At 37.4% G+C, this 14,584-nt stretch overlaps 1 protein-coding gene across 1 annotated transcript in view; it reads left to right on the top strand.

Annotated features, from left to right (window-relative positions):
* The window catches only part of Adam10 (ADAM metallopeptidase domain 10), a 98,072-nt gene that overhangs the window by 74,503 nt on the left and 8,985 nt on the right, over positions 1-14,584 (top strand). The window contains exons 9-14 of the mRNA XM_055598088.1: positions 120-283; positions 5,884-6,067; positions 11,195-11,345; positions 12,132-12,315; positions 13,013-13,121; positions 13,845-14,065. Coding sequence (XP_055454063.1) covers positions 120-283; positions 5,884-6,067; positions 11,195-11,345; positions 12,132-12,315; positions 13,013-13,121; positions 13,845-14,065 — 1,013 coding nt within the window. The remainder of the gene's footprint in view (positions 1-119; positions 284-5,883; positions 6,068-11,194; positions 11,346-12,131; positions 12,316-13,012; positions 13,122-13,844; positions 14,066-14,584) is intronic.

A 14,584-nucleotide genomic window follows, 5' to 3' on the forward strand; every position in this document is an offset into this window, starting at 1 on the left:
TTGAAAATTTTAAATGTTTTAGCTCTGTGTAATGTTCATTTACTGTTTGCCTGTTATTTGGAGTAGAATAGATAACTAATTTAATCTTCTAATTTTATTATTTTTAAAATCTGAATTAGGAAGCTCTGGAGGAATATGTGAGAAAAGCAAGTTGTATTCAGATGGCAAGAAGAAGTCATTGAACACTGGCATCATTACTGTTCAGAACTATGGCTCTCATGTGCCTCCCAAAGTCTCTCATATTACTTTTGCTCATGAAGTTGGACATAATTTTGGATCTCCAGTGAGTACTGCCTAATTATTAAAAATTTAAAAAGTGATTAGCTCGATTTTTTTTTTCTCCAGTGATATTTTGCAGTACAAGTAATGTACGTATGAGTGTTTAGTATTAATATATGAAAGTATTGTGATGCAATTGATTATACTGAAAGTAAAAAGAATTCTGTGAAAGCACAGAATTAGGTCTGGCTTCTTTGTGGGAGGATTGTTTTGAGATACAGTCTCATGTAGCCTAGTCAGTTTTGAGTTTCTGGCCTTCCTGTCCCTGCTTCCCAAGTTCTGTGAATAAATGCATGACCAACCATGTCTGGCTCTGCCTGCTTATTTATACAGAAGGCTATCTATCTGAATTTGCTGGTTCCGAAACAGTCACCGTTATAGAATACCCGCAAATATTTTGAATGAATCTCCTTTTAGTGATCTCGTAAATTGTGTGATGGCTTTTTGGCCTTGTTTCTATTAGAGCAATGTTGTGACTTACTTGAATATATTTTTCTACTGTGGAAATAGATTGATATTTTACATTTTTTATAATAAATTTCTGACACACAGAAGAAAGTAAACATACAGGCCATGTTCCCATCACCTAGAATAGGAACTGGCAAGCTTTTTCCAAGGAGACCACTTGAACATTTTTGTTAGGGTTTGGAGAGCGACATTTGTTTCATGTTCCATGTTTTTTGTTTTTTTGTTTTGTGAAATAGCAGCTTACATGTAATATGGGCTCATTTGCTGACCTCTGAATCAGTTAATTATTATCAAGGTTTTGCATTGTCTGCTTTTTCTATTCCTTTCTTTTTTCTTTGTTAAGATGTTTCAATTAAAATATATGCTTTAGAAAAAAAGATTTCATATATAAGTACAAAGTGATTATTATACAGCTGTCTTTGGTATCCTGCAACACTTGGTCCATTTTGATGATTTTAAAGTGATCTAAACATCAGTTCATTCCAGAAATAGGAATAGTGAAAGATTTTTGTCTGCTTTTGGTGGAGCTTATCAAATATGTGTTTGGGAAAAATCTACTTGAAAACTGTGTAAATTCATCTTATTTGAACATTTTTTGTAAGCATGGAAATGTTTATTATTTTAAGAGTAATTTGTGGGAGTTGAGGGTGTAGGTCAGTATAGTGTGTAGGTTTCATGGTTTAATCTCCAGCACCAAAATAAATAAACTAATAAAAACATACATGAGCTTGTAGTGTAAAATCTTAAAAGACACTTCTAAGTCTCTATCAGAAATTAAGAGGTTATTTTCACAGCTTCACATATTGACTTCTTTGGGCTTCCATGCAGGGACACCACTGATACACTCCTGGCCTTGGTGGCTTTCCTTAATTGCAGAGGGAGATTCTATAACCCTTTTATTCTATGCTTGACTCTAAAGCCAGAACTGCATGGCTGAAGCAGCCAAGTTGTGCTGCTTACATGGCTCCCTTGTTTAGTTATAGCTCATTAACTTTCTGTTTTTGATGGTTTCTTTTATTGCTAAGTTTGGTTGTCCTGAAACTTTCTTATTGCCCAGGCTGACCATCTTGAACTCAGAGATCCGCCTGCCTTTGCCCCTGGAGTGCTGGGATTAAAGGTGTGCACTGTGTACCTGGCCCTGAGCTTTTAATTCCTTTTCATAAATTGGAAGCTTAACTGGGTGGGATCTTGCCCTGGGGTCTTCTACCTTTATCCATTTAACATCAGGCTTTCCTTTAATCTGTTTATCTCCTTGAACACCAGATTTAGCTCCATTTCACTTGCTGGTGCCCTCTTTCTCCTTGGACTGTACATTTTGTATCTTTCCTTGCTCAGCTTGCTCCTTTTCTTTATAAATCTTCATAAGAGTGAACAGTAATAACCACACAACAGAGTCAATACTAGGCTGTTTTGAGATTTCCTCTGCCTGTACAATTAATCCAAAACTCTTCATTTTAGCCCTAGGCAGACTTTTGGACAGCAGCTAAAAGCAGCCACTTTCTTAGCCAAAATATCACAAAAATAGTCTCTAGGCCACAAATTAAAATGCTTGTCCTCTGAAACCCCTTGAGCCAAGCTCCCACAGTTCAAATCACCCGTAGCACCACTGTCTTCCATGTTCCTACCAGAATGGCTCATTAAGCCCCACTTAAAATGTTCAATTGCTTTTGTAATCCAAAGTTCCAATGTCCATATTCCTCCAAACAAAAGCATCGTCAGGCCTATCACAGTAATACCCAAGTCCCTGGCACCAACTTCTGTTTTAGCTAGGGTTTTATTGCTGTGAAGAGACACCATCACCATGGCAACTCTTACAAAGGAAAACATTTAATTGGGGCTGGCTTACTGTCCCAGAGGTGTAGTCCATTATCATTGTGAGAAACAAGGCAGACTTGGTGCTGGGGAAGACGCTGAGAGTTCTACATCTTCATCCATAGGCAGCAGGAAGTATTGACATACCTGCTCCAACAAGGCTATATTTATAATAGTGTCACTCCCTGTTCGCCTATGAGGGTCATTTTCTATTTATACTGCCACAGGTTTTCTCATTCTGTATTTAGGCAGGCCTTCCCGTATTTAATTCAAAATATATATCTTCTGTCATCTCTCACCTTTCAAATCTTATGAATCTCTTGCTTCAGCCTAATTTGCTTTGAAATCTTTTTTTTAATTATTTTTATATGTATGGGTGTTTTGTCTACAAATATATTAGTTCACAGAACAAAAGGTGTCAGAACCCTTGGGACTGGAATTTACAGATAGATGGTTGCGAGCTACCATGTGAGTACTAGGAACTGAACCTAAATCTTCTGCAAGAGCAACAAGTGCTTTTGACTGATACTATGGAATGCTCTTCAGCCATTTAAAAACTTAAGCTTTCAGTGCTTATCTTACACATGTAAGCTGAGATATCATAATACACATACCAGATTCCAAAGTTTATATTTAGATATGATACAGCCAATTATAGCCATAGGAAATAGACCAAAATTTCAATAGTTGTGGGCGGTAGATTATGATAGATTTTTAAAATACGTTCCTAAATTTTCTATGAATATTTGTTCCCATCTATGTTTCTTTTGTTGCCACCCCTTCCTCTTTTTATTTCTTCTTTTCTCTTTGATAGTTTCACACTGGACAGCCTAAGCTGACCTCAAACTTTTTTTGTGTGTGTTCTGTATTTTTTAAAATTTTTTATTAATTACACTTTATTCACTTTGTATTCCCCCTGTAGCTCCCTCCCTCCCTCCTCCTCTCCCAATCCCTTCCTTCTTCCCTGTTCTCCACCCATGCCCCTCCCCAAGTCCACTGATAGGGGAGGTTTTCTTTTCCTTCCTTCTGATCCTAGTCTATTAGGTCTCATCAGGAGTGACTTATTGTCTTCCTCTGTGGCCTGGTAAGGCTGCTCCCCCCTCAAGGGGAGGTGACCTTAAACTTTTGATCTCCCTGCTTCAGCCTTTTTAATGCTGGGATCTATGATCCAAATGTATCATATTATGAACTTAGAAAGTAGTTTTTGTTGTTTTCTTTTCTTCAAAAAGAACTCTGGGTTCTTTTTGGCATCCAGTCAAGATAGTCCTTCATGTATATGTGTGTATTGGTGGGAGGGTGGTGTTTTTTTAATTTTTTGTTTGCCAGTTTTGTTCCTGTATCTGAAGTGGAAAATAGTAAGCATCCTTGTCTATAATCCATTCCTCCTTCTATAACCATTGCTGAGATCTGTTATGCCATTCCTGAATAAATAAGACTAGGTAGATAGGTCATAATTTGATATTTTTAAGAATATAACTCCATTGCCAAGTTTGGGACAATGCTTATTTAGTCTGTAAAGGTTTCTATATTTTAGTACTTCCATGTAGAACTGTCTACTCTAATATTTACAACTTTGAAAGATAGCAAGTGATTCTCTAATCACATTAAGAGTTGTACAATATTGGAACTTTTTTTCTTTCTAATTCTAAATTTGAATGATGAGATTGTTGTTGGTACCCACACTTAAACAGAAACCAAATTGGGTATAAGGACCAGAAATATATATCAAGGTAATACTGTGTACAGAGCAAGTAGTTGCCAGTGGCTGAAGCTGGGCTCAGGAGAAAAACAGGGCATTATCAGGAAGAATAAGATGTGAGTAGAGACCTCTGAGGAGGAAATATAAAATCAGAGTGATTTGGTGTTTTTGTTTGTAGAGAGTAAAGCTGTTGGGTATTCAAACCAAGATTCAGTTAACTACAACTGCCGTTCTAGTACCTAACATTTTTGCTCCTCAAAATGATGGGTACCTTAATTACTTGAGGACATTATGTGTGAGGCTTCCATCAGGTGTGTGTTGTGTGTGTTAGAGATGTTTTGTATGTGTATAGAACATGTACCTGAGTATGCACCTTTGTGTGTACACACAGAAGTCAGAGGAGGATGTTGATTGTCTTCCTCAGTCACTCTTTGCTCTAGTGCCTAGAGACAGGCTCTCTGAATTAGAAGCTTGCCTTCTGGGCTAGACTGGCTGTCATCTAGTGAGCTCTTGGTATCTGTTTTCGTATTCCATTGATGGGGTTGGTGCAGATAAGCACAGCCATGTCCAGCTTTAAAATATATTTTTTAAATTGTTATTACATTTTATCTATTTGTGTGTATGAGTGCTCTCTCTCTCTCTCTCTCTGTGTGTTCATGTTCATTTGCATGCCACAGCAAGTGATTCGAGGTCAGAGGACAACTACTTGCATTTGGGTCCTGGGGATCAAATATAAGTTGTCAAGCTTGGTGGTAAGCATCTTTACCCACTGAGCCATCTCCCTGGTCCTGTGCCTGGCTTTTTTATGTGGGTCCTGGAGATTTGAACAGAGGTTGTCTTGCACGCACAGAAAGTGCTCTTTCCCACCAAGCCATCTACCAAACCCTGGCTTTGTTGTTTTAGTGCATATGTGCCAGGAAGGCAAGTGCCGATTTATTCCAGCTTCCTAAGTGTGTTTTCTTGAGAAAGTTCAGGAAGCTCTTGCTTTAGTGCGTCTGATGCCTCTGGTTCCTGGGTAAATTACCAGAATCAAAACCACTTCTGTGCATGTGCTCAAACACAGAACTCCTGTCTCCTGTTTATTCTGTAAAGCACTGTTTTGATTTCATGCCCTGAGTTTTCTTAATTTCATTTAAAAGTAAAACTTGCGTTTCAGTCTCCGGTCAGCATTTTACTCAGCCGTCTTTTGCAGTGACTCATAAGGAAGCACCACTGCTTTGAGTTCTTACTCGCTGCCTTCCCCAGCTCTGGTCTTGGGTTTCAGTTTCACTTCTGCCTTCCTGAACCAGTTTTAGCATGTAATTTACCATGTATTTTAATGAATGCTAAGTAATCCATATTATTACTTCCAGCCTTAAAAGCTTTTCAATAATCTTTATGATAGTGTATGCTCAGTTCTAGTCCCTAATTACAAACCTCTACGATAGATTATGTTGTTTATGTTTAGACCTTCAGTTTTTCTCTGTGCTGCAGCAATAGCCTCTTACAGAGCAAGTGGTTCTCCTAACTCCCCATTCTAAGCAGTATATGACTTCCTGTGTTTGATGAGAAAATTCCACGTAAACAGATGGTTGGGAAACCCTATTTTACTTCCTTTTAATGTAACATCATATTCTGTTTGGCAGCATGATTCTGGAACAGAGTGCACACCAGGAGAGTCTAAGAACTTAGGACAAAAAGAAAATGGCAATTACATCATGTATGCAAGAGCAACGTCTGGGGACAAACTTAACAATAACAAATTTTCACTCTGCAGTATTAGAAACATAAGCCAAGTGCTTGAGAAGAAGAGAAACAACTGTTTTGTTGGTATGTATATTTCCCCATATTTTAATTAACTTTTTCTTTTATATGTGTGCATGTGCACACAAGCCACAGCATGTATGTTGAGGTCATACATGCTGTATGAAGACAACTTGCTGGAGTCAGTTTTTTCCTTTTGTCATAGGGGTTCTGACAGTTGAACTCAGCTTGTCGAGCTTGGTGGTTAAGCACCTTTCCTTGATGAGTCCTCTTTCCAGCACCAAATATTTTAACATCAGAACGCTTGAAAGAATCCACATCTCCCACTCACCTGTACTTCTAGTTAACACGTTGCTGTGTTTGCTTTATCAAGTACTTAGGAATGTATTTGCCCGTTTGAAACTAAGTTACAGATAGCAGAGTATTTTACTTCTAAACACCTTAGCTTATATCTCATTAGCTAGAGTTCAATATTGTTTGAGGTTCTCTTCTTTTCCCTCTCTTCCTCCCTTCCTTCCTTTCTTCTATAGGTGAATAAAGGATCAGTCAATCAATCATACATACATACATTCATATACAAACACAAAGGGCATTTGCACTTAAATGAGCATATTCCCCACACACTTCCTATCCTCCCTTTCTTACCCTGTCTTCTCTTGTTAGGTCTTCTTCTCCTAGGTAGTTTTGCTTCTACTTTCATGTCATATATATGTGTATGGTTTTATGGATCTGTATAAAATCTAGGAACCAGAAATGAGAAGACAGCATGATATTTGTCTTTGTGACATTGATGTAATTGCGCTCCTCATGTCTGAAACTAACTCCATTGTGTATGTGCTGCATGGGTGTAGTGATGCACACCTTTAATTCTAGCAGTTGGGAGGCAGAGGCAGCTGGAAGGTTTGAGTTCAAGGCCAGCCTGGTCTATATAGCAGGCTCCAGAACAGCCAGGGCTGCACAGCAAGCCTGTCTCCAACCAACCAGCCAGCCAAATAAAAAAACAAACAGAAAAACAAAAATCCACAAACCAAAAGTGTATGTGTGTGAAGTTTCCTCAGCTGACCCTCTTGTTAGACACCTAGGTTAGTTCCAGCAGCTTGGCTGTTGTGGATAGTGCTGTAGTAAACATGGTTGTGGGAAGTGTACAAGTCTTAATTGCACCATTTGATAAATTTGGCAAAATTACCTATGTAAACCAAGCAACTGTGAAGACACGGAACATTTCTGTCGGCCCAGAAATCTCTTTGTTCTGCTTCTCAGTCAGTCTACTGCAACTGCTAACTGATTTTTTAACCAGAGGTTGGTTTACCTGTTTTAAGATTTCAGACAAATGGAATTCATAGCTTTTTTCCTTTATGAAAGTTTACTTTTAACTCCACATAGTATTTTAAGGTTAATTGCAGTGTTTTGTTTCTGTTGCTGAATAGCAGTGTGTTACAGGACTGAATGCAATTTACTCATTGCTTCTGTCAACGGCTACAGGGGACTCATAACAGTATATGTTCCATTATGTCCAACTTGTTTTACTTAGCATAAGATTTTCAGTGTTCACCCATGTAATATCACAACTCCGTTCCTTTTAAAGAGTAAACAATATTCCACTGTGTAAGCGTATCAGATTTTGGTCTTATATTCAGCTGTATATCTCTCTTGTGACATTTATCAGATTCCAAATAGTCTGCCTTATCTTAAGGTTGTTTTGTGCACCCTCTTTTCCCACAAGATTATAAAGTACTTACATGCAAAATTGGGTCATGGTCACTTTTGTATATAAAGAGCATTCAAAGAAGGGTTGATAAACTGAGAAAGACTTCCAGATAAGCCTGTCCTTTTGTTTTTAATACAACTTTTACTGGGGTAATTGTAAATACGCATACAGGTACGGCAAACAGTAGGTGCTCAGTATCTTCATTTAGTATCTCCATAGGTAATAGCATGCGGGCTGATAGCATCATCAGCGTGATGCTGTCATCAGTGCACACTCCATACTCCTTGCTCTTATTTTCTCAGGATGTTGGTTTCTTTTCTTTTTATATAATCTAATTACATGTGTAGTTTTATATCCCACCACCACAGACAAGACCCAGAACAGTCCATGAGGACCAGGATACTCAGTGCTATCTGCTGATAACCACATCTACCTGTTTCTTGCTCTTCCCAACCTCATTAATCTCCTCCTATTCTAAAATACTGTCCTTTTGAGAGTGTACAGATGGAGTTGCACAGTGTATAACTTTTAGGGAATGCCTTTATTTACTTAGCAGAATTCCCTGAAGATTCAGTTTTTATCAGTAGTTTGTCCATTTTGTTGCTAAGAGATACTCCCTGATATATAATGGTTTGTTTAGTCATTCACCTGCTGTAAACAGCTTGGCTAGCTATTTGTAGGGTTTTGCTTTTATCAACTAAATATAAAATTCATGTGTAGGTTTTTTTTTTTATGTGAACATAATTTTTTTTTTTTATTCTTTGAAAAAACACCCCAAGTCTAGTTAACAAAACATATAGTGATCACTTATTTTGTTTTCTACAAAACTCCCAAACTGCTTTCTAGGGTGGCTGTAATACTTTACCTTCTCACGATCTGGTTATGACCAGTCTCAGTCTCTTTATAATCATCAGAATCTAGCGTATTCACTATTTTTGGGCTGAGCCATTTTGGCAGGCGTGGTGCTATAGTTTCTTGTTTTATTTTATATTCCTCTGGTGACAGTGGTAACCTCTTTCACTGCTTATTTGTTGTTTTTCTTCTCTGATGAAATGTCCACTCATCTTTCTCAGCAGTTTTTAGTGTTTTTTATTGTTATTGGATTTTTTGTTTATTAATTTTTGAGATTTATTCATATAATCACTGGTGATTTGTCAGATACCTTGGAGAGTTTTTGGTTGTTCTTGGTACAGCACACAGTCTTTCTGTATTTGTGTTCTGAGTGCTGGATTATAGGCGTGCACCACTATGCTGGACTCAGATAATGGTTTGCAAATGTTTTCTCACAGCCCGAAGTATATTTCTTTCTCCATGTCACCGAGTCTTTGGCTTTTTCTTTTAAAGCTTCCCACCATTGATTAGATTGACATTACATTTATGCTATTATTTATGTTATTGTCCTCAGTTGCCATTTTTCTGTCACTTCTGTCAGTTCTTAATGAAGAAATGCTCTGTGGATGGTAGAGTTTTCACAGTAAACTTAGAAGCTGATTATAAAAATGAATAGAGCAATCAATTGGTAGCTGTTAGGGAGAAGATTGTGTGTCAGATGCTGCACATGCATTTTCTGACCTTTGCTCTTGAATTACATGTCACATGAATTAGGAAGTTATTACTAGCTGTTTAAAAATCATTGTTTTACTTGAGTATGGATGTTCTAGTTGAAGAGTCAAAAGACATAAGATAGTGGGCTGGAATTTCAGTGACTGTTAAGATTTTCTTTAATGAATTAAGAACAAACTTGATAAATGTAAAACCTATCTTCCTGGTTTTCACTCATCTGTGCCATAAGTGATGTTTCTGTGCTGGACTTGTGTTCCCTTCTATTTATTCAGTTTCTATTTTAAGGCATTAAAAAGATGCCTTAAAATGGAAACTGAATAAATAAAGATTTTATTTTGATGCATTAGAAAGAGAAAATCCTAAAATTTAAGACCCAAGAACCACTGGCTTTCATCTGTTTGATCCTGTTGGGGTATATGGCCTCCAGCAAGTCATAGGCTCCTTGTAAGTTAGTTTTGCTTACTAGAAAATGAAGGCATTTGATTTTTGTGATTCCCAGTAAATGATAATCTCCTGAGGTCATTTTGTGATCTTACATTCCTAGTCTGATTTTTCCCCCCATCATTTAATTTAGTGGTACTGGGGATTGAAGTAAACCCATTATTCCAATTTTAAGTTTCAATGAGAACTTTAGGAAGTTGAATAAATATATTGAAATTATTCACAATATTTAGACCAGACTTTCTAATTCTATTTATCTTAGATATTTCCTTTTAGGAAATATTGTTAGGTTGCCTGGGACTACGAGGAGTGTATTAATAATTCATACATATTTCTTTTCTTAAGGAGCTTGCTCTAGCAAGAAATAGAATAAAGTACGTTAAAAGTTCTTATTGACACTATTATGATCACTTTTTAAAAGTGAGTTATTTATAGGACAAAATTATTCAACTTTCTTCACAAATAAATTATGTAAAAATAAAAAGGTAAAGTAAACCTATTCTATAGTAAAATAGCTTAAGAGATATATCAGCTAAAGCAACTATGGTAGGTTAGGAGAATCTTTTTGGAAACTTAATTCAGTGACCAATTGTAGAGCGATAGTTCAGGAAATTTGAACATGGATTGGCTAAAGATGCTTAATAGTTAAGCATCTTGCTGATTTTATTAGCTGTGATAATGATACATAGGTTCATGAAAGGTACATCACTTAGACATGCAGCCTGAAGTTTTTACAAAACAATATATTAGGCGTGGTGATTTTAAAATGTTAGAGAATTAAAAGTGGTTTGGAGTAAGAGAAGAGAATGATACATCGGAAGTCATTGTGCTTATCTTACTACTTTTGTTTATGTTTGAAATTTGCTATAACAGGATTTCCTCTTTTCTCCTGGTTGAGAAACACTAACTTCATTTGTATATGTGTGATACACATTTGTAGTCAACAAAGCTCAATTGTAATGTGGTTAAATAGCAAGCTACTAGTTCTATAAAGGAAATAAAAAAGATCCGTGAGGTCAGTCTTCTCACTGTGCAGAAACAGAGGTTCCCAATTCTGAAGTTGCAGTTATGGGTTAGTAGCTCTGCCCTTACTAAAAAACAGGTCTTCTGTTTTTCAGATTCTGTTTTTTTGCCTTACTTACTCATCAGTATTTCCTTTTTTTTTTTTCTTGGTAAAGCTCTAAATATTTGTGAATTTTATTTTATTTTATGTATATGGTGTTTTGTCTGCATGTACATCTGCAGCTGTGTAAGCCTGATTCCCGCAAAGGCTGAAAGATGGTGTCAGATATCCTGGATCTTTAGTTACAGACATTTGTGTACTGCCGTGTGGGTGCTGGGAACTGAAATCCGGGCCTCAGGAAGGGCAGCAAGTGCTCCTAAATAAACTGTCAAGCCCTCCCTCTAGCGTTGAGTTTTTAAATTTTGATGAAAATTAATGTGTGCATACAGTGCTTACCTTGTCCTGTTACTTTCTTCAGAATCTGGCCAGCCTATATGTGGAAATGGGATGGTGGAACAAGGTGAAGAATGTGACTGTGGCTATAGTGACCAGTGTAAAGATGAGTGCTGCTTTGATGCCAACCAGCCAGAGGGGAAGAAATGCAAACTGAAGCCTGGGAAGCAGTGCAGGTACCTGCCTTGCCAACCCCAGTTAATGCCAACATGCCTGCAAGGTCACCCACAGGCAGCTAGGACAGGTTTAATGTTGATATCAAGAGAGCCTTACAGCTGTGGAAGTTTGTCTTGCTTTGTTTTATTGTCATTTGTTTTTCTGGAATGACAGTATTTTGAGAATTAGAGCAATTTATAATTTAGTGATTTGGGTATTGAAAAAAAGATTGTGAAATGCTGATCCATAAAATACATATCATTTGTTCCTAACTTTGAAAACATGACCATCTTCTGTCCAAAAAGAATCTTAACTTTAAAATATTTAGGTAAAGTGGGGCATGTAGGCTTCTGTGACTAGGGTCATATAATTATCTCACTTGACAAATGCAGTTGTGATTACAAGTAATGAACTATATAGATTACACAGACTTTTTAAATGATTAGTCTGTGTATCCAAGTTTGATTTTAGTACAGAAATGTTTAAATTGATTAATGTGTTATATTGCTGTGTAGGAAAAAAATAACACTGAAAAGTTCCCTAATCCTGAGCTCACTTCACGAAAGGCAGAGTAAGAATGCTGATTAGTAGTATTTTTGACTGTGGAAACCAGATACTTAATCATCTTCTTAGACTTGCTAGAATGTTCAAATAGAGTAGCTTGTTACTAGTAATATTTGAAGTTATATTTCAGTAAGTCCTTACCATTTAAGAGATGAAGTTTGTGATGAAAATCAGGCTCATATCTAAGTGTATAATAAGTAGCTGGTGATTTACTTTATCTGATCATTTAATGCTTCTCCTAGTCCGAGTCAAGGACCCTGCTGTACAGCACAGTGTACATTCAAGTCAAAGTCTGAGAAGTGTCGGGATGATTCTGACTGTGCAAAGGAAGGGATATGCAATGGTTTTACTGCACTCTGCCCAGCATCTGATCCCAAGCCCAACTTTACAGACTGTAACAGGCATACACAAGTGTGCATTAATGGGGTAAGCATTTGATTGAAGATGTTTTACAGAGCATCCTTTTTCAAAATAATGGTTGATACTCTTGGGCTCCTGCTCAGTAATGTCCCTGTTTGTTCCCCCACAAAGCCACAGATGTGTACTGTGACATATAGTTAGCTCCTGACTCACTTTTCATTCTGGCAACTATGTGTCTTTGGTTTTCCTGAAAGTACAGCTAGGCGTGTGATCTTATCTGTGCTGCCTTTAAGTTGTATGAATTAATATTTCAGGAGCTGGAATAAAAGAGCTCATCTGCTCATTTTCTCTGAGTATGAAATCTTCTGAGTTTCTATGGCTAAGTGTCACTTCATTCTGCATGAGGAAGACTTTTTCTCTGCTTATAGAGGAGCCATAACTTGCACAAATGTGGAACTGCTTTTTTTTTTCTTTGTTTGTTTCATGGCTTTAAAAGTTGTCATTTAACCTTAGATCTACTTATGTGGTCTGATATTCATTGGCTCTGATATTCATCTGTGTTTTTGTTTTGTGGTGCCGAGGATCAGACCGAGGGCCTTGCATATGCTAAGCTAGTGTTTGCCATGGAGGTGCATCTCCAGCCCCACAGTTTGTAATTTGTATTTCCACTTTCTTACTTGACACCAGAGGCTTATACCTGCCTATTACTGTGAACAATAGTCTTGACCACATAAAGATTAAATTAAGTTTGCCGTTTCCCTAGCAATGTGCAGGTTCTATCTGTGAGAAGTATGACTTGGAGGAGTGCACCTGTGCCAGCTCTGATGGCAAAGATGATAAGGAGTTATGCCATGTTTGCTGCATGAAGAAAAGTAAGGCTTTTCAATACCTCAGCTTAAAGTCTTCTTCCAAAATCTATTACTTGCCATTAATTGTTTGTTTGTTTGTTTGTTTGATCCTTTGGGAATGAGGTTTATGAGGAAAAAGGACATCGAGACCATGATTGAACCTTGAGTTGGAAGAGCATGAGAAAGAAACAGCAATATCAGAAATAGCTTAGCTGGGAAGCCTCTTTCCCTTTAAGACCTGGAGAGGAGCCTCTTAGAGTTGAGAGAGACAGAGACACATAGACAGAGTCAGAGAGAGAGACAGAGAGAGCTGCTATGAGAGTCATGGCAGGGGTGAGGTGGTATGGGGCAGAGAAGATCCCTGTCTTTAAGCTTTCATTGTTAAACTGATACACAGTTTGGACAGATACTTTACAGTTAAATCAGTTCTCTTGAGAAAAATTTAAGTGTGACATTGCATTATGGTCTTTACAGTGTTGTTAAATGATACATCAGAGCAAATCTTGCCAGGTTTAGGCAATAATTTATATAAACATAGTTCTGTGGTTTTAAAGCCATTGCAGACACTAAGTCAACACTTGATGTTTGTTTATATTTTAACATTTAAGGTAAAGGATTAATGATGTTATTCTGACAAACTAGTATAGATCTGTGTAACATGGGAAGGAGTTTAGATCTTTCATTTTCCTTCTAAGACCATCTCACCAGGTATTGACTTCTGTTTGTGTTTGGCATTGCTTTTTCCAGTGGTTCCAGCAACTTGTGCCAGTACAGGCTCTTTGCAGTGGAGTAAGCAGTTCAGTGGTCGGACTATCACTCTGCAGCCTGGCTCTCCATGTAATGACTTCAGAGGCTACTGTGATGTTTTCATGCGGTGCAGATTAGTAGATGCTGACGGCCCTCTAGCTAGGCTGAAAAAAGCAATTTTTAGTCCACAGCTCTATGAAAACATTGCTGAGTGGATTGTGGTAAGTATAGTCTCTGTTCATAAAAACCTTAGCTTAAAATGTTTAATCTTAATTTGGGGTGGGGGCAGGGTTCACTAATGTTGGGATACAAACACTTTGCCTGTTTATACTGGAATTACTTTACTCTATGTGTAGATTTTTAATGTTTAAAAGTATTCCTGGACCCCCACCTGAATGTATTCAGAGTTCTGCTAGGTGGTAGGTGTCATTCTTTTTCCCTCTGCTGCTGTGCTTACATTGTTTCTTGCAAGTGACTTCTGGTGGTACATATGTTAGTGTTTCCTCTGGGCTTTGTGGAAAGTACTGCTTGGTTTTTGTTATTTCTCTCTTGTTTCAGTACAACAGCTACGGGTCCTACCTTGCTCAGTAGTAAAGTTGAGTAAGAGATTGATGATTTTCTGAAGGCTTTTCATGGTTGTTGTTGTTGTTATTGTTGTTGTTGTTGTTGTTGTTGTTGTTGTTGTTGTTCTTGTTCTTCTTCTTCTTCTTCTTCTTCTTCTTCTTCTTCTTCTTCTTCTT

This window comes from Psammomys obesus, unplaced genomic scaffold (genome assembly GCF_907164565.1).
Source record: "Psammomys obesus unplaced genomic scaffold, mPsaObe1.curated_primary_1811, whole genome shotgun sequence".
Classification (NCBI taxonomy): domain Eukaryota; kingdom Metazoa; phylum Chordata; class Mammalia; order Rodentia; family Muridae; genus Psammomys; species Psammomys obesus.